The sequence below is a fragment of the Seriola aureovittata genome, chromosome 3 (assembly GCF_021018895.1).
Source record: "Seriola aureovittata isolate HTS-2021-v1 ecotype China chromosome 3, ASM2101889v1, whole genome shotgun sequence".
NCBI lineage: Eukaryota > Metazoa > Chordata > Actinopteri > Carangiformes > Carangidae > Seriola > Seriola aureovittata.
The window spans coordinates 22506360-22532887 of record NC_079366.1 but is presented as its reverse complement, the minus strand read 5'-3'; the positions used below and the strand labels follow the sequence as shown (position 1 = coordinate 22532887).

General features: G+C 40.1%; 1 protein-coding gene across 11 annotated transcripts in view; it reads right to left on the bottom strand.

Moving 5' to 3' along the window:
* The window catches only part of dclk2a (doublecortin-like kinase 2a), a 55036-nt gene that overhangs the window by 20551 nt on the left and 7957 nt on the right, over positions 1 to 26528 (bottom strand). For 6 of the 11 annotated variants that reach the window (XR_008827116.1, XM_056371495.1, XM_056371497.1 and 3 more), the window contains exons 2-5: positions 21604 to 21941; positions 2508 to 2637; positions 604 to 702; positions 66 to 116 (exon numbers count right to left, since the gene is read on the bottom strand). Coding sequence is in view for 10 of the 11 variants with exons in the window: in XM_056371495.1 (XP_056227470.1) it covers positions 66 to 116; positions 604 to 702; positions 2508 to 2637; positions 21604 to 21941 (618 nt within the window). In the remaining variant the exon portion in view is untranslated. The remainder of the gene's footprint in view (positions 1 to 65; positions 117 to 603; positions 703 to 2507; positions 2638 to 21603; positions 21942 to 26528) is intronic. The other 5 variants (XM_056371490.1, XM_056371492.1, XM_056371493.1 and 2 more) reach the window with 3 other exon arrangements.

Below are 26528 nucleotides of genomic sequence, written 5' to 3'. Positions count from 1 at the left end.
CAGAGTGAATTGATATGGCAGGTGTTTGACAACGGTAGACTGTATGACACCATCACCAGCCTCACCTGGGGATTTGATTGGAGACTGACTGGTGGAGTAGTGGACAGGTCGCCTTGCTGCAGTGTCAAAAGCAAAAAAAAAAAAAAAAAAAAATTCATATTACAAGACACTATGAAAGTAGTTCACCTTCCGAGGCAGAACTTCTGGCAGTGCCACTTCAAATTGGCAACCTCTCAAATACCTCTTTTTCAAACTTGGCGTAATGGCTTGTAGAACACTAATTAGTCAGCATAATGTCACCATCTCTCAATGCAGCACGCAAATTGCTTAGTCACTCATCACAGCTGTTGAGGGTTTAGGATGAGGCTACAAAATAAAAGGCTGTTACTCAGCCTGTCAACCACTAAACTACTCACATTGTTGCTTTGGTATCAGATAAATGAGTGAAATATATTTGCACACATATAATGTAATAATTTGCAAGACTTGACCGTTCTGATTGTCTGTTGATGAGTTTGCTCTTTCATCTACAGTGTGTGTGTGTGTGTGTGTGTGTGTGTGTGTGTGTGTGTGTGTGTGCGCGCGCACAGTCACATGTCTGACCTGCACCAGGGGACTTGCTGCGTCGTGAAGGTCCAGGGCTCTTAGCTGTTCGGTTTGGAGTAGCAGAGCGGCTGTACGATGACTTCAGCACTCTGCATTCTGGAGACACAACACACTCAGGGTCATCATCGCATATATTAACCTTCCTCTATCAACAAACCTTTCTTCACAAAACAGAGTTAATGTAGCACTATTATTTCCAACAAGCTGCTGTTGGAAATAATAGTACGGGGGATATGGCCCTGGCAATGTTATTTATGTGGGTTGATTTCATGAATGCTGGTCACACTTGATTATGCAGACAGAGAGCAAACAACAAACAACAATGGAAAACACTGTTTAGTCAAAGCAGGTTAAAAAGCACATAGAAACACATAAATTACATGAAAGATACTTTACAAATACCAAAATGACACTTTATTACTTTCCCTTCCTTTCTGGACCCTTTTTTAAAATGTAAAAAAAGGCCAAACTTCTCCATGGTTAAAGGTGCTGTCCAGGTTTTAACCGCTAGTAGTGCTATAGAGCAAAACATGACTTGCTTGTTTACAAAAAATGGCACATGGCACCTTTAAATGCTGTCAAACACAAAACTGATTTAATTGAAAAAAATTTCTGGTTAGAGAGTACTAAACAAGACCCCAAATCTGACTGGGCATTGTAAGCCCTCTTTCAGCTCATGACAGTTTTTGATACTTGATTTGACAGACACGTTTACTGGTGCCAGAAAAATTGTATTTAGGTACAATAATATATTGATTACTTATGATGATTTATTACATTTGAGGATAGAATATCTCGATCAGCCCGAGTACAAGAATCATTTACAACATGGCCCCAGCTATCATAACATAAGCCCCGTTCTCTTCCTTTATGTACCTCTATTAATTTGAATGATCTCTTACGCAGTCCATTTTCTACATTGCTATTCTTTCCATGTTTCAACAGTAGAGTGTGTACTGGACCTATTTTGCAAAAGGAAGAGCAGCTTCTGTACCTTCAGCAGAGAGTACAGTGTGCCTTTTTTGTTCTTTCAAAGACCTAATTTGTAAAAGTGGAGCACAAGAGTGTAAGTGGGACGAAATCTCCAAACTACTTCTGAATACGACCCGTCCACCATCACTCATCCGCAGCAGCAGTTAACACAGTGTGTGTGTTAGGACATGTCTCTCTGTTGTTAGCTAACCCGACAAAACAACATAAAAATGCAACAGGATGTCAATACTTTTGTTACTAAAATAAACTCCTTCTTCCTTCCTGTGAGGTTGTCCAGTCTCGGCTGACATGCTGTGGTGCTGTGACAGTGAATGGATCTGCTGGTTTAAAGAGGTCATGTCCTGCCTATGTGCTCTAAAACTTTCACTACTTTTTCAGCAAGATAAAGGAGAGATACCCGACAGAGGGTGTGCATTATATAATGATATGTGAACAATAAATACAGTACAGAACATGACTGCAACTGTGGCATACATGAATAAAATTTCACATAGACAAAAATGCAACCACTTTTCCCTAACTGACAGCAAGGATGTGTGTGTGGAAATGTGTAGCACCAATGTTTTTTGTTGATTCTGGAATATCTGTTAAATAAACTGTAATAAAAAAAACAAAATCTACTTTCCACAATCAAAATTCTAATAATCTGGATTAAACCGGTAGGAGAATCGTATAACAATTGGGTCTTAATTTATACACACAGAAGTTATATCCTGCTGTCAATTTCCGAAAAGAAAAGAGTGTGCAAGCACTTGTGAGAGAAGAATTGTGGGGAAGGAGACTGAGGCTAACCCATGCTCTCACACACACACACACACACACACACACACACACACACACACACACACACACACACACACACACACACACCAGGAGACGGATGTTTAGTTAGTCTTAGTCAGGCCTACCAGTCATAAAGGCTGTGGAAGCCTTACCGCTGTGATCCAACACAAAGTCATCCTGGGCATAGCGGTACTTCTCTGGGCCGCACGCTATGAACACATCATCGTCCCCAAAGAAGTCCTGCAGGCAGGTAATCTGGAGGAAGAAGGGGGAGGAGAGAGGAAAGGTAAAACAGATTATTCATTAGGGTGTAATATTCGTTTGCCTCTTGATATGCAGAGGTGGAGGTGAAAGAGGTGATTGGATCCTTTACATAAACAGTAATACAACAATTTAAAAATACAAAATGACAGAGTTCTGCATTATACATTTTATTTACACTTTTTTAGTTTACTATCAAGTCCATGTGTTCCTTGTAGCCGATTTTTTCTGTCACCTGGTCAGACCCATACCACAGTGAATTTTAAGATACGATTACTTGGAGAGTCATACATTTTACAGATGGTGGCTTTAAAGATTTTAATACGCATGTGCACAAACACACTGCAATGTGAGTTCCTGTTGAAGGTTTTACTCCTTTTTACAGGCGGTGGGGGTGAACAGCAAAAACAGAGCAAATTGATGCAAACTAAGCTAAAAAACATGGATATACACAACAAAAAAAATCTGATGAGTGGAGCTCAACTAATTTATATTCTGTTTTGTAGTTTAAACAATAGAAACTCATCATCTTTTGTATGTTTAGGTTGTAAAGCCTAACTCTGCACAGTAACAATGTGCAATAAAAAGTATCCTGTATCTTGCACAAATTGAATATAATTGTGCTACAAGTGCAAGTTAACAGTTTCTATCATAAGGCATGGATTATTGATTTTGGTTCACCAGTGTTACCAGTTCCAGGGATTCACATGATTCTGCGTTATTTTACATGATCCTACTGGCGTACAGTCATTTCACTCTACAAGTTTCAGCTGTTATGTTAAAATGACTTTGCTCTGTGCAGGTTGAGCCAATTAAAATCAGCCTGAGTGATGCGTGTGGTACAATAAGGTTATGACTGTGTTTGAGTGAACAGTACAGAGACACAGAGCATGTCAACAATGCAAGGTCATAACATCCTGACATGCAGAATATACTGCAGAGTCAATGCAGAATCATAGGAAGAAAGCAGTACAGTTAGCGTTTGTGCCGCATGGTAATTTGTCTTTTCTATTCTGTCTCACACTGTGATCATCATTTTCTCTGCAGCTCCCGGCACTTTTTCTTTTTACACCCACCACCCACCCCTGGAGATGGAAAGGAGAGTTACTTTTAGGCTACAGTGAGTTGTGCCTACACACACACACACACCACGCACACACACGCACGCACACACACACACGCACGCACGCACGCACGCACGCACACACACACACGCGCACACACACACACACACACACACACACACACACACACACACACGCACACACACACACACACAGCACACAGATTATCCTTCTGTTGCTGAAGGTGGATATGTAGGAGGACAAAGAAGGAAAAGATCCGTTCATTACCCCCCCCCATATCCCCAAATGCAAGTGCACCCACATACTGGCAGACATATGTACATGCACGTATGCACACAAACACACACACTTGAAACAAGAGTAAGAGGGGAAGTACACCATGGCCGAAGATTATGGGCAGATGGATCCTCTGGGGGAGATTGGGGGCTGACACAGTGGGGGAAAGTGTGTGTGTGTGTGTGTGTGTGTGTGTGTGTGTGTGTGTGTGTGTGTGTGTGTGTGTGTGTGTGTGTGTGTGTGTGTGTGTGTGTGTGTGTGTGTGTGTGTGTAATAGTAGAACTGGTGGTCCAGAAAAGCTAAATGGCTGCTGATGAACACAAACAACACAGTAAAAAGAAGAGGTGGAGGCTGACGGAGTAGGAAACAGAAATGGAGGAGTGGGAACTCTGATGACTAAAAATGCAAATTATTAGTATTTAAAAACACCAATCAAATATCATACATGAATTTATATCATTCAGTGGACTCAACTACACATCTATTAATAATAAATAAAACAACTCACATGACACTTCTGCATGTCCTACATTCAGACACCATGAATTAAAAATGAACCAGGATTCAGTATCCAAAACATTCTCATAAATTATCAAAAACAGTATATCATGGCCTTAATGTGTCCCTTCTGTCTTGTCTGTGAGGAAAATGGATCAGCTTTTTACTCAGCAACAAACCAATGGAAACAGTGAAAACAGAAGAGGAGTGCTTATGCAATGTGTGTGCATACGGAGCTGTGGCACATTATCAGAGGTTCGACATAGCTGGAGTGAATGCCATTCTTTAGATGAGCTCTCACTCTAGAACTTGGCAGCTGATCGCCAACACCATACTGTCGGTGCACGGGTGTTAGAATCACCATGGCAACAGCCTACAGGGAACAGTCCAATGTATGTGTCAAAAATGGATGCTGCTGTAGTGCAAGCTATGTCAGCGTGAGACTGATGCATATGGATTCAAGATAATATACCACCAATAAACCAAGACAGTGCCCACACACTGCTTTCTCTGGTGTGTGGAAGTTATCGATGACAACACTGTCCAGTATTTTTCCACCCACTCAGCGGATTGTGTTGGTATGGAGCTCTCTGGACTGTGATGAAATCAGCTGTAAGAGACCCTTTGTGATAAGTTAAAGGAGTCGATTCAACATTTTGTAAATACACTTATTTGCGTGATGGCGGATGTGAAGATGGATACCACTCTCCTATCTGTCTGTAAAATTGTGTGAAATACAACCCCTGTTAAATTTTTACAAGATATAATGTATTCCTTACACTCCCTCTCTAACAAACCATAGCACACACATTAACTAAATTAGCTCACATTAATATGAACTGCAATTTGAATCCATGCTTCAAAAGGTGTTCACTAAGTTATCTTGCTGTCGCCCCAGGACATGCTTGTCCCAGCGCCCCTTGAGGCAACAGGCTTATGGTGAAGAAAACAAACTCTGGGCTGTAATATTATTCGGTCATATTTTCATTTTCTTTCACCCCATGCGCACACCTCCCTCTCTCTCTTTCTCTGCAAGCCTAGCGCTGCTGTGTCCTGTGATAAAGTACTTTTCAGCCAGACCTGTGACACTCAGGGGAATGCGGTGAAACAAAGACAAATGGTGCCTGGACAGAGTTTTAAGAGGCAACAATGAAAGGAGGTCAAGTGGTTGAGAAATTTTGTTCCAAGTCTGTGAAATGATGGCATTTTAACTTAGATACAGTTTTAAAACTGCATCATTTACAATTTCTTGGAAAGTGACAGTTAATTTAAATTAAGGATAAAGCAAATCCTTTGTGAAAAATTGAGGTTTTGTTTGTTTTTTGGTGATTATCTATCATTAAAGTGTGAACTTAAGTTAAGGTTTGTGGGGTAAATGAGTATATAAGTAAAAAATATATTATTATCAACTCAACACTTATACTTACATAGTTGAGAACCACTATTAAACCAAGCGGAAACCTCCAGGGCTGAAAAATGAAGTTCCTCAAACAGCCACTTGAGGCTGGCTCCAAGAGTGAGTCAATCCCCATACACTCCCATGTTAAAATCTCCAGCTTTACAGCAGAAAGAAACATGTTTACAGCCTGGTACAAAAAACTGTTTCGGTCTTTATAGCTAATTTCCTCCTTCACGAGGGGGTTTCATAAAACTCATTCAAGTTTTATTAAGGCTTAAAGTTCTGCATGATTGAGGGAGTGCCACTTAGAGTGACAGGTGAGTGAGCAGCTTGCCACAAACCAGCATGCACCAAAGTCTCGGCTTCCCACATGACCCACCTCTTTGCCCATTTTTGGATTATCCGGGACTTAAGCTTCAAGACCGCTCTTCAGAAATCTACGGGTGACGTCATGGAGGCTACGTCCATCTTTATTTACAGTCTATAACACGGTATGCTTAACCTACTAATCTTTTGTCCGTTTTAGGGCAGTGAAAACCAGCTGCAAAAACAAAATTGACATATTATCACCTAGTAAACATAAAGATAATATTCAATCCCTTTTAGCTCTGTTTTTTGTCTTTACCACATCACTGTGTTCACCAGCTAGATGATAACTGTAACTGCCTGCTGTTTGGTGCTGAGAGGGTAGCGTATATTTGGTTATTAGTGATTTTTTGCTAAAATAGCTGCCTGTTGCTGTTGAAAGTGACGCGATGGGAGGGGTGAGAGTGGACCAAAGAAGTAAGGTTGCAGACTGGACAGCTAAACACTGGAGCTGATACTCTAACTAGAGGTGATAATTCTCTGAAGGTTCATCACTGCAAGCGACACTTTAAACATGACAGCAGTTGGAAATTGTTTTTTTGCTGACTTCCTACCTAGCTGCAGTGATGCAGAAGTGTAATCCAGGGTGTCAGCACAGCATGGCATCACTGTGTGGTTACAGGTAAAACAAAATTCTACTGACCAGATGCAGGCGTTAAAATCAAATGAAAATCCTGCACACAGCGGCTCTGAGTTCAGACAGAGCACTTACATTGACATTAGCCAACAACCTGGCACATTCAGCAGTGATATTCATGAGGATGATGAAGTGGTTTTAATAATCTTCCCAGTTCTCACTCATTCCTAATGTCACCACTGTTGGTAATGATTTGATTCCTCCAACTGCTGCTGCAGATTGATTTCTCCCTCCACCTCCCTGGTTTCCTGCAGTTCTCAGTGCAACATCCAAAGTCACCATCACTTCTGTATCTTGTACATGTGTGTATTTCACATGTCACTGAAACTTGTCTGCTGGCATTCAGATAATGGTTTGTAACAATTTCAATAAATGCGTAAATGGTAAAACAACTGTGACGTTAATGTGAGTGAAAAGTTAAGCAGATACTGATGCTGCTTTTAAAACATAAATAAGAAAAGCAGGTTAACATGAAGAATATGTGAAGAATGGTGCAGAAAAGTGCAACATCTCTGCAGAAGATTACTGAGCACAGAGTAAACGAGTATGAATGTCAGACTGCATTGTCCATGTTTCTCTTTGCTCTTGTCAACCACTGCCAGGATAAACAGCCAATGGCACTCCATCGCCAGCGCTGTCCTGCTAGGGCTTGTCTCAGCCAATCAGTGAAGTGAACTGTTTGTATTGGCTGGGTGACGTGTCTTGAGGGTAAACTGAAGTTTGCCCTCCAAGACGTGACACCCCCCCCCCTCTCTTGTATGTCTCACTTTCTCTTGCTCGCATCATCGGTCTGTGCCCTTCATCTTGCCTGCTGTACTTTCTGCCCTGCTTAGCTTGGCAACAGAGGAAATACAGGCCAAGGGCTTAAAGTGTGTTAACATATAAAAATACGGAATCTGTTTATTAGACCAATTACAAACTTTTACCTTTTTAAACACATTATCACATTAAGTAGAAAATGAACAAAAGGTTTGAACAAATACGAGAGGAGTTTTGTCAAGGCCGAAACGTCTGTTATTCAAAAATATTCACTACATATACTGTACCAATACACTGCATCTAGTTCTGAAGGGGAGACAATCTTGTCTTGCTTCACGTGCTTTATAAGGGCTTTGTTCCAAATACAATTGCCACACAACAGCAGGAGCTGAGTATTTAGGGCAGCCGAAAAGACGACAAATGGCCTGAGAAGAGACACACATGAAAGTGGAGGCTCTCCTTGTGATGGCTGACAGGATGATAACTGTAATCATTAGATATCATCAGCCCCATGCAGCTCCAGACCCCTCATTGCTGCTCATCACCCTGAGCCAAATGAGCAAGAGGCAAATAAGGTGGGTGGAGTCCTAAGGGAAAGACAAAAATAAGAGACAGAGAGATCAAAATCTCTGCACCTTTCGCCGTGGGGAAAGTCAGCCTACACACCGCTCCTGCTGTTACAAAGGAAAAGAACCTTCCATGTTAAACTACATGTGCATTCTTTACACAAGCTTAAACTCTCACTTAAAACTGTTACTTGAGAACACGCAGATAGCTAGATGCCTATTAAGTCTGTCAGGGTGGTGCTTAAGCTAAAGCCAACCAGGTTATTACCTCTGTTTGAACTCTCACTCACAGATAGAGACTCCTTCCCGAGATGTTTAATTCCTCTGGATTAAAGCAGTAAATCTCAGGCACGTGTAACAACCACAGACAAGGCGGCGGCAGCACAAAAAAGAGCAATGAGAAATCTAAGCCCAGCATTAACTCGCATCTGTGGATTCAATACATTAGCCACAGTAACCATTACCTGCTAAACACTTTGCTTTTTTAAAAAAAATGTTTTAACAAATTCAAGTGTCTTTCAAGCTCTAAAACATTCAACAGTAAACACACAGATGTATAAATAACCAAGAAACCAAGGTACTGAAGAAGAAACATGATGAACAAACATGTCTTCCTGGGGTTTTCATAAATGGATGCCATTAATACATCAAGGACATTTCATCTGCAGATAGTGAAGGCGCCTCGGAACAAAATAAGCATAAATTCAAACGGGCAGTTTCCCTACATTTGAGGACAATTTAGGGAAACTCCAAGGCGGTGCAGTGAACTCTTCCTCACACCAGCCTGTGGCTGGTTAGCCTATCACACATTACACAGCTGTCTGCCTCTCTCTCTCCTCCAAGTCATAGTCACACTCAGAAACAGAGACAGTACAGTACATAACCTCAGGGTGTCTGAATGTACATGAGTGCTTAGCTCTTTATACTCAAACTGCACTGTCTAAGAAGGAGTGAAGGGAGTGGGAGTAAAAGCCTAAACATGCATACACAACTTTTCTCCCAGATGAGCCTCAGTAGATTACCTTACTCATTTAGGAAGTGAGACTTGCAGAATTGCTGAGGGTCAAAGAGATCCACAAGAGATGCATAAAATTCTTTGTTGCCAATTAACACAATCCTCAGTCTCCAATCAAAACCCAGCAAAATTACTGCATTTAAAAAGGCAACTAGGCAATAAATGCTAAAAATACAATATTGCAGTTCCAGTAAAAGCCTCCAGAGATCTGCTTTAATATGTCTTCTAGTATTCTCTTCTAGTATTGCATGGTTGTGCTACTCCAAGTAAATGAAAACCATCTGTCCTAACAAAAGCATCAATACTCATAAGCCAAGAGTTACACCTAGAGGAGACACTGTTTCATGTGCAAATGAAACTTCACCATCACCATAACATACACGCCACAGTTGTCAGGATCACTTCGATGAATCTCATGATCTGCGCTGTGCAAAACTGTTCCTCACATCAATATGCCAGATCTTGCTGAGGCAATAGGGGCTTGCTTGCATGATTAAACTCAAGTAGACAAACAATAGTGTGTGGGCTGGGGTTTGAATGCAGTCTAACCATATCGTGATGTCAACTCTCCTGTTGGGAGAGTGAAAGGCCTGCTGCAAAGACTGGAGGATAGCCAGGCTTGGACAAACAAAACAAAACAAAACAAGCGGTTGAGATCACACAGCACACAATGGATGCCCTCCCCTTCTGTAGCCTCCACACGCTCTGCACAGCCGACAGCCCCGTGCCCCACCCCCGGCTCTCTGTCGTCTGCAGGCTTTTTGTTTTCCTGTCTGTCCGTGCAGGGCATCATGCCAGCACTTGTGAAAACAGCCACTTTTGCTTTATAAATGCAAAGAAGTATGTCTGATTTGCCCACCAAGGCTAAGAGAAAGCATTGATGCAGTGTGTGTGTGTGTGTGTGTGTGTGCGCCTGTGTGTGTGTGTATGTATGTGTGTGCGTGTGTGTGTGTGTGTGTGTAAAAGCCATCTGCTGGGGCAAGGGAGAGGAGTTCTGGATTTGTAGGTTTTTGTTTCCAAAGGCCAAACAGCGACCAAGTTAGACCAAGACTTGATCGTTTTTGACTTGCTCTGAATCAGTCTCTGACTGCCAAGCTTTTATTTTGAAAGTCAAGTCAAATTTGTTCACATCAAGCAAAGTTAGAAATGGAGCATTTCAACTTTTTCTCCCCAGATACTGATTCCAATTCCTCAACTCAGAATATCTGCTGATACATAATACCTACCTGACACGTTTTCTCTCTTCCCCAAATTTAAACAATGGTACACCTAATGGCATGGAACTTATTTTAATCAAGTTTACTAACCAACAATTATCAACCATCCAATGTTTTATTAAGTTGCTGCATGTTGAGCTCTCAGGGTCCCAAATTCTAGAGATAGAACTAAAATGTGAGAAAAACAAATATGAATCTGATTTAAAGAGCAATGTATGCAATGTTTATTCTGTATCTATAGAATCTCTGTAATCTATAGAATAAACGATATATACTCCTGGTTGGACGGTGCACTGGTGTCAGATGGGGCTGTATGCTAATGACAATACTGAACAATAGGTGGGCATGCAAATTTCATGGCTGTTGACCTAAATGGTGGCGTTTAATCCAGACTTGGCCCTGAAAACAGCTCAAGCTTGACAATCAGAGGGAGCCCTTGTGTGGCCTTGCCTCTAGCTAGTCAGAGAGGGAGACAGTGGTACTAATCTGTCTGTAACCGCCAGCAGGTTTCACCGTCCTGCCAGGAAGGGTAGGCAAATGACAAGATATCATCGCCATCAATATGATGACAGGGTGGGAAGAATTCCGACTCCTTGATGAACATAAACCCTTTAACCGTTGAACCAAGATAACAGCAGCACGTCCATGCTAACACATGGCCTGCACGACGTGGGCTGGTTTAGAGTATTGGGGTCACGGGACCATCATCATTAGGAGTGTGTCATTTGAGGTGATGCCACGATGCATCAGTGTCACGCAAACCAACATCCACCTCCCGCTCACACGCAACTGTGCTCCCGAAAGTCAGCAATCCATCAACCATGAACTCTAGCTGTTTTCTTTATGACATGCTGGGAATGAAAGATTTACTCTTACTCTACAGTGTTTTATCTTATCACTGCTATGAGTACTTCTATAATATATGGTTCTGGTGTTCCTAGAGTTTCCTTTAATAATAATTTTCATAAAGATGCGTGGGGCAACTTTCTCTAAAAAAGGCATGAATCGTCATGGAGCACATCGTATTTAATGAAACAGCTTTCTTTTCTTGTAACAGGACACAGGTCGTAATGAAAAATACTGTAACGTTCTTCTGTGACAAATATGTTTGTTTTAAAAGCTGGAACTTAGTATTCCTTTGAAACAAACAAATATTAAGGAAATTGATGAGCATACTGAGTTAAAGTTTCACTGCTGCTTTCAGGATGTCACTCAAATTGAACCTGTTTGTGAAAGTAATTCTTATTCTAAGCATTTTATCCCTCTGATATCCATCTGTTCAGTTCTTCTTACCCTTTAGTTACTTTTTTATGGTTTCATTTGTTTATATAAAAAGGTATAAATAAAATTTATACTTCACTGAATCGAGTAGTTAATGATGGAAGTAAAGTTAGCCTCTTTATATCTACTTGTGTTTTGGTAGTTACTCTTAGGACAGTTTGCAATTTGGTCTTGCCTTTGTCTTCTAGGCACAAAAATATGTCTAAGTGCATTTTGTTGGTGACTAAATAAAGAGTTAAGTGAAAAGTTGTAGAGAAAATGACTCAGCTGTTACAGTGCATGGTCACAGACAGACGAATGTCATTATAAATGTCACGCACAGATGATGGATGCTGGTCTGAATTCTTGGCATGAACTCTCTGGTGATGACAACAGAAAATAAGCATTTTTGGAGCATTTTAGATGTAATCTTTTTCATTTTTAGATGGAGTTCTTCCCAGTCTGCCTGCCTGCTGCTGACTCACAGCACGGTGTCACATTCTTTGGGACACGATGAAACTGCTGCAGTGCTCAGACCTGTGAGTGACCTTCAGCTTTTGTTGAGCACACTGTATCCGTGCAGACGCCCTAATGCGCTTGCCTCTAACAATTTCACTCAAATCCACTGACAAGACTGAGTGATAAAGATTGGGAGGTAGAAAAGAAAAGGAGATGAAAAATCTAATTAAAACCAGCAGTTTACGTAATTGAATTTTTTTTCATAAACCAACATTGCTTGTGTAGATTTATACAGCAACTGTCTCTTCAATTTATTACTGAAAGCACAACACATCTAATTAACTACTGCAAAGATGTAAATAAAAAAAAGAAAACACTACATTTGAGCCGACTGTCTAATTATTGGTGCCGAGTCTTATTTGCTCTCCCATTCCTCAGCTTGTGGTGTGTACTGAAAGGGCCTTTAAAGATTTTAAGAAGAGAGACAAGCATTTCAGCCCTTGCAGCTCAGCAGTCTGAATGGTCCAGGTCTCTTTCCAGCCCCTGGTTAATGGGCAGACTGGCTGTCATCCTGATAACATCACTGAGTGAAAAGGATCGTGAAAGGCAAACATGTTTCAGGATTTTCATGTTTTTTCGATGCACACTGTTGAGGACAGATGTTTTTGGAAAGAGAGAAACAATGTTGGACTTATCTAAACCTTAAGTCAGATCTGTATCTCTATATATGCTACTTCTGACACCAACGCACACGGAGTACAGTCTTTCCACTTCTTCATTGCTGCTCAGAATGTATTAGATATGTTTAAATTCAGTATGACAGTAGTATGGCTTGACTTGATCAAAACTATTTTTATGGTACAGTATGATACTTACATGTAGACCTGAGAGCTGTGACATGTAGAGTAAAGAATATCTACTTAATGTTTGGACAGGATGGATAGTGGCCTACAACTGTTGACATTTGGCTCTTAAATTATAGTTTGAAGTCTGAATAGTTGAGCTCTATCAATAATCATTTCTATAATTTGTTGAGGACGAAAACCTTCTTGAATTAACACTTTTCTTTTTCCATTTGAATTAATTTCATGCGGATATTGTTTGCAATTTTTGCATTCAATATTGCAAGTTGTGTTTTGCCCTCAACCTTTGTCAATGTCAGATCAAATGTAAGAACTGATTACTCATTCACACACCAGCCACTGAGTATCCATGGAAAAATGGGATTTCCACATCGATCACTAATGTTTTAATAACAATACCTCATGGGTAAAAGGTTAGGTAAGGGGGTTAATGGACATGGGGTTGGCAGGGGTTTGCCAATGCGTATCTCAGTCAACTACTAATCAGTTTTTTGTAGCGGTCTTGATTTCTTCCCATGTTACACAACTTTTTGTGACACATCATGTGAGGGACGGGGTGCAACACTATGAATGTCTTCTGGGAGAGACTGCTTAAAAGTACGCGCCATTATTCCCATATTTAAACAACACCACCCTCCCCTCCATCACAGCCAGCTTCTCACCCTGTCTTCAAGTGAGGTCACTCAGATCAGGTATAAACATTTTTGTATTTTTTCCTAGCATAACTCGAACCACACAGTACAACAGAGAGCTGCAGAGGAAGAAACTACGTATGTGTAAAAACCTACAGCCAAGATGGCACGAGAGAGCAGAAGCCGTCTAATTAATAGAGCCAGGGTTTAGAATGGATCATTTGAAACTGAACCAAAACTAAAGCTGCTTAAATGACAGTAATGTGGACATGACAGCACTATCTTAGCAATGCAGAGCACATACACAGAAAATGCTGCAAATTCCCATATCATTCAATTTGAATGAGTATTTGACCAAACTTAATGAATTCCTTATTTAATTAAATAAATTCTGTTGGCTGCTCAAGTATAGTGTCTACACTTCAATGCTTACACTTGCTGCTTGTGTTTTATCACATGGAGCTTCTCCTCTTTGTCGATATTTCTATAGTCCTCTTGAATTACTCCTGAATGATTTCTACATAAAAAAGAGAATTTATCAAGTACTAGGCTGCTAACTGCTAACACCAAATTAATGAATGCATTGATTAAACAATGAAAAATAGGGAGATCTTATTTTCTGCCTGCCCAGTCAGCTTTGAGATGTAAAATAAGGTTTTCTCCCAAAGGCAGCAGCTGATTCTGCTGGCCCTGATAACCAAGATCTACAATTAACATTCAGTCTGAGGAGAAGCTTTGAATTGAGGAAGGAGAGTGGACAGAGATGTATTGTGTAAAGATGCACATCCATGAACACGTTCAAACACACACACACACATACTACACACACACACACACACACACACACACACACACACCTGACAGCTGCACTTTAACCCTCCCATCCAGTTTATAAGTCTAATTATCTGGTGGTGGCCAGGGCTCCAGTGGGGGGCTTTTGTGTGTGTGTGTGTGTGTGTGTGTGTGTGTGTGTGTGTGTGTGTGTGTGTGTGTGTGTGTTTGTGTGTTTGTGTGTTTGTGTGTGTGTATCAGCGGGAGGGGGGTTAACTGGGTGGCTGGGACCTGTGATTTGATTTTGGAGGAGCAGATGGCAGGCTGCTGCTGGAAGGCATTTGGATTGTGTGTGTGTGTGTTTGTATGCGTGTTTAAGGGTGTGTGACTGAGTGAGTGAAGAGCTTTACTTTCTAGGAGGGCAAAGTAAAGCTTTTTATAGAATCTATAGGGCTTTGTTCAAACTGGTATGCTAATATTGTGCTCATTTAAAGAACTCATAATGCTACTAAGCCGATATGACCCTGAAACAAAGTACTGGCACCTCAAACAAAGATGGACACTACTTTTGACAACAGAACACACCACAGGTGTTGGGTTGCAGTCAAATACATGTAATCAAACTAATAGTTTAACTACATTTTGCAGTGGCTTGCTGGTAATTCAACTAAATTCATATGTACATAGTGATTCCAGTAGTTAAATCACTGTTTTTTCCATTTTTGTGTCGTTAACTACTGAAACTACAAACAATTTTGGGCCATAAAAGGATAGGAATGATTTTTTATTTTACTTTTGCATCTCTACTATAAGGGAACACCCTTTGAACAGCCCCAACCGCTGTGAGAGCAGCCCAGGCAATGCATTCATCAGGCAGTCACCACCACACACTTGACCTTTGTGTAGTGGATGTACAAAAGCTAAGGGCGGGCGTTGCTCAGTGCTCACACAGTGACAACTTCATCATGGATGAACCTCCTGAATCTCAGCTTGAGGAAGAATAACCATGGCTGTACATAGGCAATTATTGTATACAAAGAGTATTTTATTTGTTTGGTTTATGTATGACCTGTGAACAAGGAGGCGTTTTTTGTCAGCATGTGACTTTTTTGTATCATATTTTCTCTATCACATGTAAATTGTAAATTACATAATTTTTTTAGTAGTAGTTTGAATTACTTTTTCTAAGTGGCTTCATAAGGTAGTTTTGCTGTAGATCAGCTTCTTCCAGTGTGAAGAAAAGCATGTCCACAGTCTGTCCTCTTAGTAGCCTAGTATTCGTTTCTGTAACTCGCTCCGCAGTGATGTCATTTTCAAATACAGACAGCATATTTTTTCACTCTGGTGTAGTGTACCGTATACTAATTATACTCTGGGCTTGCTGAACTTGATATCGATCTTCTGGTCTGACTTGGGGTGGTTTGAAGGCAAACAAGCTTCCCAAAATGTCAGTGTTCTTTTAATAGGAACGGGCATAAGGAAATTCCCTCCTTCACTACAGCCAAGATTTAAAAACACTTTGCAGTAGTACATCTACCAAAAATGAGTGATTTTATGCATTTATTTTTTTAACAACAAAAAAAACCCTGCTCCATTAACTGTATAAGGACACACATTTACGGGTTAAAGTTGGGTGAAAGCAATGCTTCTCCAAATTTGGTGATTTTGAATTTTGAAAGTATTCCTTTATGGGTTGGATCTCCCTAATTCGTTGTCACAAAGCTGAAGACATTTTTTCCTTCCTGCTCATGAAAGGTTTTGGAGGTACATGGTTTTCATACTAAAGGGGCTGATGGGAAACAGGCTTTTGACAATCTAGCCACATCCAGTCAAGCTGTCAGATTATCAAGGCAGAGTCATACCTCCTCTTCAAGAAGGAGTTTCATAAGAGAAAACTGATGCTTTTCCATTCAATTCTCCAAGTGGTTAATATATAGAAATAAAGATTATGTTATCATATATAAACAATCTATTTTACACTGGGAATATAAAAACAAAAATTGCTTCAGCCTAAATTAAATACAGTACACTAACTTGAACTGAATTGCGTTATATTAACATGGACAGGATATTGTCAGGTGTCTGGCTCTGGTCACAGGATCAGATTACAGGTTTGATGGGTTAAACCTCTGACTTTGGACTTTTAATTCAATTTTGAGATAGTCCTGCTAAAGCAAAGAGAATAATGCCAAACTACCACTTACTATGCAATACACTGCACTTCTTTACTTCACCTTGCACTTATTGAATAGATGTACTACTTAGTACTTACACCAAGGTCTCCTACTGCACTGAAGCTTTAGTGATGTCCCTCACTTGTAAGTCGCTTTGAGTAACTGTAAATGTAAAGACAAGTCTAAAGCAAAAAGTCTTTTTTCAGTCATCATTTAAACACTGTTGCGGTCTATCTGATTTCTGAGAAGAATATTCTCACCTATGACAAAGTAATTTGCTCAAAGCATTTTGTAAGAGTGCACGTAACTGTCATGTGAAGACAATAAGAATTTTTTTTAAGAACAAAAAAATCAATGTAGATTCTAAATAATTACAACATTATCACTTTCAAAGAAGATCTGTTCAGGTTAAATGACAGAGCTGAAAAACTAGAACATAATCCAATTTCTGAAATGCAGCCTAACAACATTACACTGGCAATGTCTGTTAACAGCATCAGTTAAGGACAGGATATTGCAGAAGAATTTGTCAATATCAATTAGGTGTCTAATGCTTCCAATTTGATATATGTAAAAACATTATTTCCCTTGTCTACCATGACACATAACTTTTCTAAATAGTGTCTGGATATGACTTACTGGAGCTGTAAACAAGCCAAAAAGGCTTTTGATAAATTCTGACTTGATTTCTTTCCTTACAGCGATCCACCGAGGATGGCGTGCATCCTGTGCTCTCTACACCTCATCATTTCTGCTGACACAGTTGTCTCGTAAGACACCTGCCTCATAAGCATTGGTATTGACGTCTAATTGATTATTAAAATGGGAACTCTTGCCGAAAGATAATCCTGTAGAGGACTTGAGCATTTTGTGACACCATGTAAGACGAGTAATAGAAGAAACTCTAGTCTCCAACTAGAGCTGCTTTACAGGGCCAGATTGATGGATGGATGCATTTGTGTTCCAGCAAAGATGAGAAATCATCTATCAAAGGAAGCTGTGACTGAAGGCTGATGTGTTTATCATTAAAAGTCCTGTGGTGAATATCTAAAGTAGCTACATGACACACTCAGCATGAGTTGTGTAATGAGTCATCTGTAATAGACGAGTATAATCCCAAAACAGTGTGTCGTGCATGCCCCAAATCACTACTGAAATGATTGATTTATGATTTTAAATATAAGTGGCTAAAAGGAAATCACAGATTCACGACATCAAATCCAGCTGAATTGCCATAAATGCTGGTGTTATGTTTGTGGTTGAACTGGCTGGCATCCATCTTCAATCCAATTAAAGAACATTACAGTTGCTAAAAGCACCGCAGGCCTTAGTTGCTGCTTGGTTTGGGATTTTTCTTAAATGACTTGTCACTTGCTGCTAAATTTACAATCATGTTAGGAGCTACAAGCATGAGCACCGATGAATAATTTTGTGATTTCTACAGCGTTCTTTTTGGCCACATAGCACAGCATCTTTACAGTCTATTTATCGGCAAGACTGAAATGAAAGCATGAATATATCAGTTTTATTTTTGAAAAGTTTAGCTAGTGTATTTTATGCACGTGTTGCACACTGATAAACAAAACATCTATCAAAAATTTGAGAGCTGATCACCTTTTCTATAGCACTCAGATCATAACTTACTAACACGGTTTAAGGTCAATTTTTTTCATAGGTTTTAAAAAACAAAAACAAAAATTTGGTTGGATGAAAGTAGGGGTAGGAAGGTTCAGTGTAAAACACAACTGACAGACACTCCATTGTAACAACTGTGAAGCTCTAAGTTTTGGTTTCACTCCCTGCAAAAAGTCCTGACGACATTATGGCCTTTAACAAACCATACCATACCAGACTCCGGCCAGCTGCAGATTCCTGATTTTAAAAAAAAGAAGGAAGGGTGTGCCATCGCAGTCTGGTGTTCGGCCAGCCCCTTCTCTCCTCCAATGATTAGTCAAAGCATCAGCTTGGTAGTTGGTAAGACAGGGTGGACAACATGTTACTATGACTAAAGTTAATGAATGTGAGTGCAGCCCATAAACGCTAATGATACAGTCATCACAGTAATATGGAGCGTGACATGGCTGCAGGTCTGCATGGCTGATCAACATGGAATCTACTGAGAGATGGAATACAAACACATCAAGGCTTAATGCCACTGATATTAGACTGAACGAGTCACAGTGGAGACCCTAACAAAATTCTTGCAGGAAGCATTAATACGTGCAGCTGTGGGCGATGCATTATTAAGTGATATTGCTTTTTGGCACCATGTTTTTGAACATTTCAAGCGCTGACATTACTTGACAACTTGAGTGTATGACGCCACATCTCCCCCACCCAACCCTGCTAATAATAAACTAAGTTTTCGGGGGGTTCAAACTCTAAATCGTGTCACCCATTTGGCCGCACCCCATTCAGTGATTTAACAGCTGGTGTTTTCCTTATGACAACTGATGAAAACACCTGCTGTGAAACACTGATTGGCATTCAGCCAGAGAGGCAACATGCTTTATAAGTTTAAACAGAGAGAGAGCAGCTGTATTCTGCTCTTTGTGACTCAGTGTTGATTTACCAGTTAAGGCTTGGGTGTATTAATAATTTTCTCAAAAAATAGTGAGTGTCTTTATTAATTGCATTACTTGGTGAAAGGCTTAGAGGACTTCCTGCACCACCTTCATAGTCTCAGAGGCACACAACTAGTTTAAGGGCATCCATCACAGGAAACTTTAAGCTAAGATAATGCAAATAAATACAATGATATTCTGGACACGGTTATGTAATCATTGTAAACTGTAGAGTGCTGGCCTGACAGAAAGGATGCTGGGCTGGCTCTGTCAGAGGTGATAAAGATCACTATTCTCATGAGTCATTTGTCTGGACTGTCCGGTACAGAAAGTCTCCTGTCGGCTCATGGGAAACAAACATCAGCTGCTTTGGGTTTCAGACTCTGATTCTCAGTTTTAACCTTTTAGTATTTGAGGTGAGGAGATTCTTTTTTGTCACCCTTTTTTGTTTTTTTTTATTACAGCTCCATATAAGACTAAGTATTACTCAGGAAATGCCATTTTTTTGTGGCTCTGGACTAATTTCAATCTAAAAGCCTCACTGATGTTTCTGTAGTCTTTAACAGAATCATGAAATCAGGTTATTTTATTAATAATCAACACCTCTCTAACAATGGAATTGTCCATTTATAAAAGTTCAATCCCACTGAAAATGAAACAATGTTTGAGCTCTTAAGTAGATCCAACAGAGTTATAATCAAGTATCCAAAAGTTCTTTCCAGCCAACTGCTTTTTCTGGATTTTATGAGTAAACACATTATTTGTGTAGTTAGAGCTGTGTTTGGAGTGAGGCATTGCAAAAGATACTATCATCAAATAAACCACAGAAGTAACCAACACATATAAACAATTGATTTTAGTGCAGTCTTTGACAGTTTAGACTCCAATGAAAGCACATTTCATTGGCCACTTCATTGGCATGTCCTCTTAAGTTCCATAAAGCTTTCCATTTCTGTCTTCTGACATTTGTTTATATCACAAACACATGTTTTCACTGCTACACTGGCAGTAAACAGGACAATCTACCCTGAAATCCACTGATGCAAACAGCATGACCAGTTTCAAGAAATGTGAAGCGCTAAATGTGGCAGTTTGCAAGTACATTTTTATTGTCTTTATGAAATCAGTGTTTTTTACTTAAATATAAGTCCAGTGAATGTCCAAGATTTTATTATCATTATTATCAGTTTGTATGTCGCATATTTGGTTTTCTTAACACATTTCAGTTGTTTCAGAATTAACTGTAGTCACCGGATCAGGCAATGTGAGGCAAAATGTCTGAAATATGGGAGCAATATATTATTCCTACTTAAGCTTTAAAAAGTGCAGTCTCTCTCACATTTGAAAGCAATTGCAGGACATAATCAATGTCATCATTTGCCAATCTGGGAAAAGGTCATACTCGTTTTTATTCCCTGCTCTTGCCAGACATTTACACTACCTTAAACCTTCAGCCTGTCATTAGCCAGAGGTCTGTTTTATGTCTTTTGTTAAACCTTTGAAACTGGTGAAAATCACATACATTTATTTAACTCTGCATACAAACGTTTAGGCTTACCTGGTTAGTTTTTAAACTATAATTCTGTATACAAAAAGTACATGATGTAGACCTCTTAACTGCATGTCACTGCAAAGCCTCACAGAAGCCATTCAACTCTCGCAATACTTTAAGATATAAGGTGACAAAACCTTTTCATTCAAGCTCCTGTTATTCTTAGTTTTTGTAAACTTGCTTTTTGGTGACGTTTCATAAATTAAAATAACATTACTTTATTTTTAATTCATATTTATCCTCTACATTTGTCATAAGCTGTACTTTCACTTCCCTTAAACCATCTTCCTCATTTGAAGTTAAATAATTCTGTGACATAACTTAAAACCATATAATCAATAATTATTATGTAAGACTTCTCCCAGATGAGGCAACATTAATATAAATCTTTTTGATGAGGGGCACCATGTGTTCAAGCTCACCTCATCTCCAAACACCAGGGAAGCTCAATGAGAATTTCAAATGGAAACATTACAATGGTATATGTGTCCCAGATGGATAGGATTATAGCGAAAACAGTCTCAAATGGCTTAATAGGATTCTATGAGGTGGGGAGGAAACTATACTGATGGATATGGCAAAAGGCCTGAACTCTAAAGTGTATTCATTAGTGCCTTGTTGAAATAACTGTGGCGTGTAATTATGTATGGATGATTAAACAGGGTGTAATTACCTAGACTGCTGACACAGCTGAAGCCTATAAATCACAGCGTTTTTTTGGAGATAAAACCATTGGCTAAAAAGCTCAGCCTTGCAGTTCCATCTGGTTTTCATATGCACGTTGTCCAACCTCGAAACAGTGTAGTTAACTCCCTCCAACTGTCATGTTATGTAATCTTAGTCTGAGTTCATGGTTAACAGACTCACCTGCCTGCCCTCCAAAGTGTAAAGTCTCCTCACAGCTCCAGAGTCCAACTTGATAGCATCCGTGATGTCAGTGAGCACCTGCTCAAAGGAGTGTGCCGTCTTCTTATTGAGCAGTATCCGAACTGCCTTGCGGGGTTTGACACCGCTGCGGATGACTGTGACGAGCTTCGGTTTGATGAAGTCCTTGGATTCCCGCTGCAGTTCATTCTTCAGCGGGATGAGGGAGGAGAGGGAGCGTGATGTGCCGGTCTTGATGCCCACTGACCAGTTGGGGTTGACGTTCTTGGCGTAGTCCACACGTCGGAAGGGTTCGTTGGAGGCGCACACGTAACTCTCACCTGCAGGAAGAAATAAGTTGGTAGAACAGAGAGTCAAAACATAAATATCTCAGAAACCATATCCCTATTTGAATTAGAAAAAAAAACATTTAAAATGAAACATGTAATCTTCAGAATCCGCCTCACATGGATGATATGCACCATAAAATGCTGCTTCAACAAGACATTAGATGAACAGCAAAGAGTTAACATTCCTCCTCTGAGACAAAAAAGGCACATTGAGAGGCCAGGCCAGCGTAACACTGTCCTCTCCCTTTCAGCTGTTGAGCTGCTGCACTGGCTTTCCTCCAAAGCAAAGCATTTTGTTTTATCTGCCAGCATTCCATTCGAACTGTTAACACGCAAATGTTTCCCCTTAAGAACAAAGTCATGTGGCAAGTACAGGGGCTTGGCCGGTAAATGAAAACCACGGCAGGAATGTCTGGTGATTGTTTTGAAGGCTGAGTGTTAGACGAGAAACCGTGAGTAACCGAGTGGGAAAATGACAGATATTTTCTCTTCAGGCTGCATTCATCACAAAAGTATTCACAAACAGTCAACTCTCTCTCACAGGCAACTCTTTGCTTGTGATGAACTAGAGGACAAAGATCACAGAACGTCTCATCAAAGCTTTCTGCAAAAACAACAGCATGCACAAACTGAGACATTGAAAATGTGTAGCTTGCTCAAATGATGTCTTCCCAGCATGAAACAAAGCTCACTGAGGCCAAAATCCCGCAGACTTCTGTATTTGCAATTACATTACAGCTCATGCCTGCATCACTGCATCAATATAAGACCTTCACAGTGGCTGTGTGTGGTACATTAGAGGAACTGCAAAGCAATGAGACTGCTGGAAACAAACATGATAGTTAAAAAGCAGTGTAATGTTTAATCCAATCATTTTCTATACCACAGAAATACAGTAGTTATCAACCTAAAGAAAAGATTGTTCACTGTCTTTGGGTAAAAAGTAAAATTAACTGATAAAGAACCAATCCCATCTTAGAAATTTTGGCTGTTGGATATGTGTCAAGACAAACGAATCAAGCCACAGTGTAAGAAGGCCATATGAGACAGTGTGTCCCACGATACCCGGTTTTATTAAGCCTGCAATTAACCAAAGGCTAATTAAAAGGCTAGGACACAGCTGAGGGGACTGAGCTACGGTGGAAAACTAAAACAAAATCTAACTGGGGCTGTCATTCATCTGCGCAAAAAAAATGACAGAATACCGAGATGCCCTCAGATGGCGACCGGTGACAAGTCTATTCCCTGGAGTGCAGGGATCTCAGATGCAACCTCTCTCCGTTGATGTGAAGGGCGCCTCAGCCACCCGCCACCGGCTGCTGTCCTCATGTGGACAACAGATGAGGTCAACCTTAACAGAGCTGTCTAACCAATCCAGCAGCTTTTACTGCAGCGGTCACACAGCTGTCACCAATACAAAACCTAGGCGATGTCAGTAAATGGGAATCAAAAAACAGACTTGTCACCTTAAAACAACGAGTCGACTCCATGATCCAATGATTCTCAGCATGTGTGGTCCTCATCTTTTTTTCCCTGACTAAACCAGTATGACCAGCACACTATCGACTTCTCTGGGCAGACATACCACACCATCCTAATCTGTTGCTAAGCAAAATCTGTGCCAAAATTATCAAATCTCTTTGTTCCAAGAAAAACACATTTTAATTGTGTTTTAGTGATGACAGGGTAATTATAAAATGCCAAGGTCTAGTACTACCAAGATCCAAAGGACCTCACCTTCATGTATCCATCAAGCATATACATTCAGGAAGCTGCTCAGTTTTAGCCTGGAGCAACACCAAATGAAGCCTCTACAAATTAGACATTCAAAAATATTCATGACTGAGTTGCCTTAATAAATCAAAGATAATTGAAAACAACGTGGTTTAAACTGTCTTTAGGCAATGATAATAAAATCTTGGACATTCACTGGACTTATATTTAAATCAAAAACACTGATTCCATAAAGACAATAAAAATTTATTTGCTTAAATTTTAGGCGCACGTTTAACTGTGAACTCTGATTCAGCCTCTACTGTCAGTAAATACTGATGTAGGGGAAAAGATTATAGCAATATACATTAGCTAGCAGCCAATAGTGGCAGCACTGAGAACAATGCTAGAATAGAGCAGCACAGCAAGGAAGACATTATGCGCCGAAAGGGATTTTACATGGCTTGCATTGTTCTAAATGGCTCTCGCACGCCATTGGAGAAAGCCGTGTTTTTTTTACACCCACCATCTCCTGATACGCTGCAGAAAAGTTCAGCATGAGTTCACATTTGCCGTTATCTCTTCTTAATGAACTTCATGAGCAATGAATGACATTACAGGAAATTAGAGGATTTCCTCAGTTAGTACAGGACTGAGATTCGTGAAAGGACATTCGACATTTTTGCTGATGACAACAAGACGTCAGCACAGCTATAAAATACACACTTTTTCTAATGTTGGAATGCCTTATTATCTTTAGCCAATTTCAACATTAACGTTAAAAGGTTTAATTTCATTTTCATTTTAAAGTTTTTGTCCAACTAAAGTTCCTCTGTCAGCAAGTTAAGTACCCTCCTCCACACAGTCAACTACAAAGCTTCAGTATCTGCTACCTCTCTGTTGTTTTCCACAAGCACAGCAGTTCAAGTCGACTGGTCGGCTCAGTAATCCCGTCCAGCCATAAGGGGCACACTTGTGAACGGTGCTTGATTGGCTTTCCACACAAAAGAGACCCAGCAGGCCTCAATCAATGGAGGCAGACTGCTGAGCTGTGCAGTAATGTTCTCTCTCTTTAGACGGATAAGTAGACAAGGACAAGATACTGGTGCCGAGCCCACCTGCAGTCAGCCTCATGCTTGAGAGGCTTTGGTGGAAACTAGACAGCCTGTGTACCTGCTTATGATTGACAGGGGACAAGCAATTCATGAATAGCATTTTCCCCACTTAGCCATGATGGCATCTACGCACGCAAATGATTTTAGTTGTCTTTGCTGAGGATTTGCTGAAACTTCTGTCACCATCTCAAATAATCTGATTGAAAGGAATTTCATTTTTAGTGCTCACAGTATTTTTTAAAAATCTCATTTGAAAAAAATTCATGAATATGAATGAATGTCTTTCCAGACACAATGTCCTGGATACTCAAGATAATCCCTGGGCTTTCCTGTCAACAGTTTTTAACCAGGAACTATTGTAAAAGAAAATTGAATGGTGAAAACTGTAAACGGTGAAATGAAAACATTGTAACCCATGAGGAAGGACATGCAACATAAATTACTTTGAGGAAAACCTTCCTCAAGAAGACACACGTGTGGCTTAGTTAACTTAAACATGTGAACAGTAACAGAAACAGTACTCTGGCACGTACAAGAATTTTTATGATTTGGGTGAACTGATCCTTTAAATTCTCAGACAAAATGAGCTGTTGCAGTATCAGTCAGAGGTACAACTCTAAGCCAAGCCAATGCACCAAAAAAAAAAAAAAAAAAAAAAAAAAAAAAAAAAATCAACTTTTGCTCGATTTGCCAAACTAGTGATGCTACAGAATTCAGATCAGGCGCTGGCCTAAATCCTCCCCAGTGTCTCAGGGGACGGGGAATAGGAAATGAGTGTAGCACAGACACGAAAGTTTTAGGAGGATGTGAGATAAAAATAGACCTGCATATAAGAACAATGACAGCATCAGGAGGTCAGTGGATCCTGAGTATGTGTGGCCAAGCAGTAACCCCTCATGTTGAAAGAGGATTGCAGGCAGATGACAGTTCAGACAGACACTGTCTGGGCTGAACATGAAGATTAACTTGTTACTGTGAGGTCACTGTCCCTGCAGGGAGAACAACACAGCAGGAAAGTGAAAGGGTCACTGACTGTTCTCCATTCGTGTCTGCAGTGCGCAACTGCCTCTGACACTGTGTTTGAAAACAAAATTTGTTTAGGAACTCCTCTCAGCCCTCTAGCTCCTCAGAATGACTAAACTGATCAAACAGCTGTGACTGCAGGAGGCTTTCTTCAGTGTCTATTATTTCTAAGTAGTTACTACATTTTTTTTTTTTTTTTTACTATAACTTAGATTACATATTTTAAATTACATTTGCAGTCTTAAAACCCATTAATTCACCGCAATACTGCAATGCAATAAAACAGATAGTGGATGAGGGAGGGAAACTTTTATCAAGATTTTTAAGAGCCAATGGACCATACAACAACTACAACACTGTCATCAAACATTTATTCCCAGACAGTGGGTACACATGCCCACATAAACTCAGCTCACAAATACAAAGAAAGTGGGGGAACGTGAAAGAAAGAGCCCAGCTGAGACCAATCTGCAGTGAGCTGTGGTCTGCTGCAGTGAGGAGAGGTCTGCTCGTCTCCATGCATGGCACTGGGTCAAACATGTCAGAGGAGTTATGTCAGTGACGTAAATTATGTGAATGATGTGAGGGAAGCTTTTCATTGCACCCATTATCCTGTAATGTTCTCCAGAGATAAATGGATGGACGTCTGTACAGTGGATCAGGAGAACTGACCTCAAAGTAACCTTTAATCTGACAGTGAAAACTTTCTCAATACACAACATATACA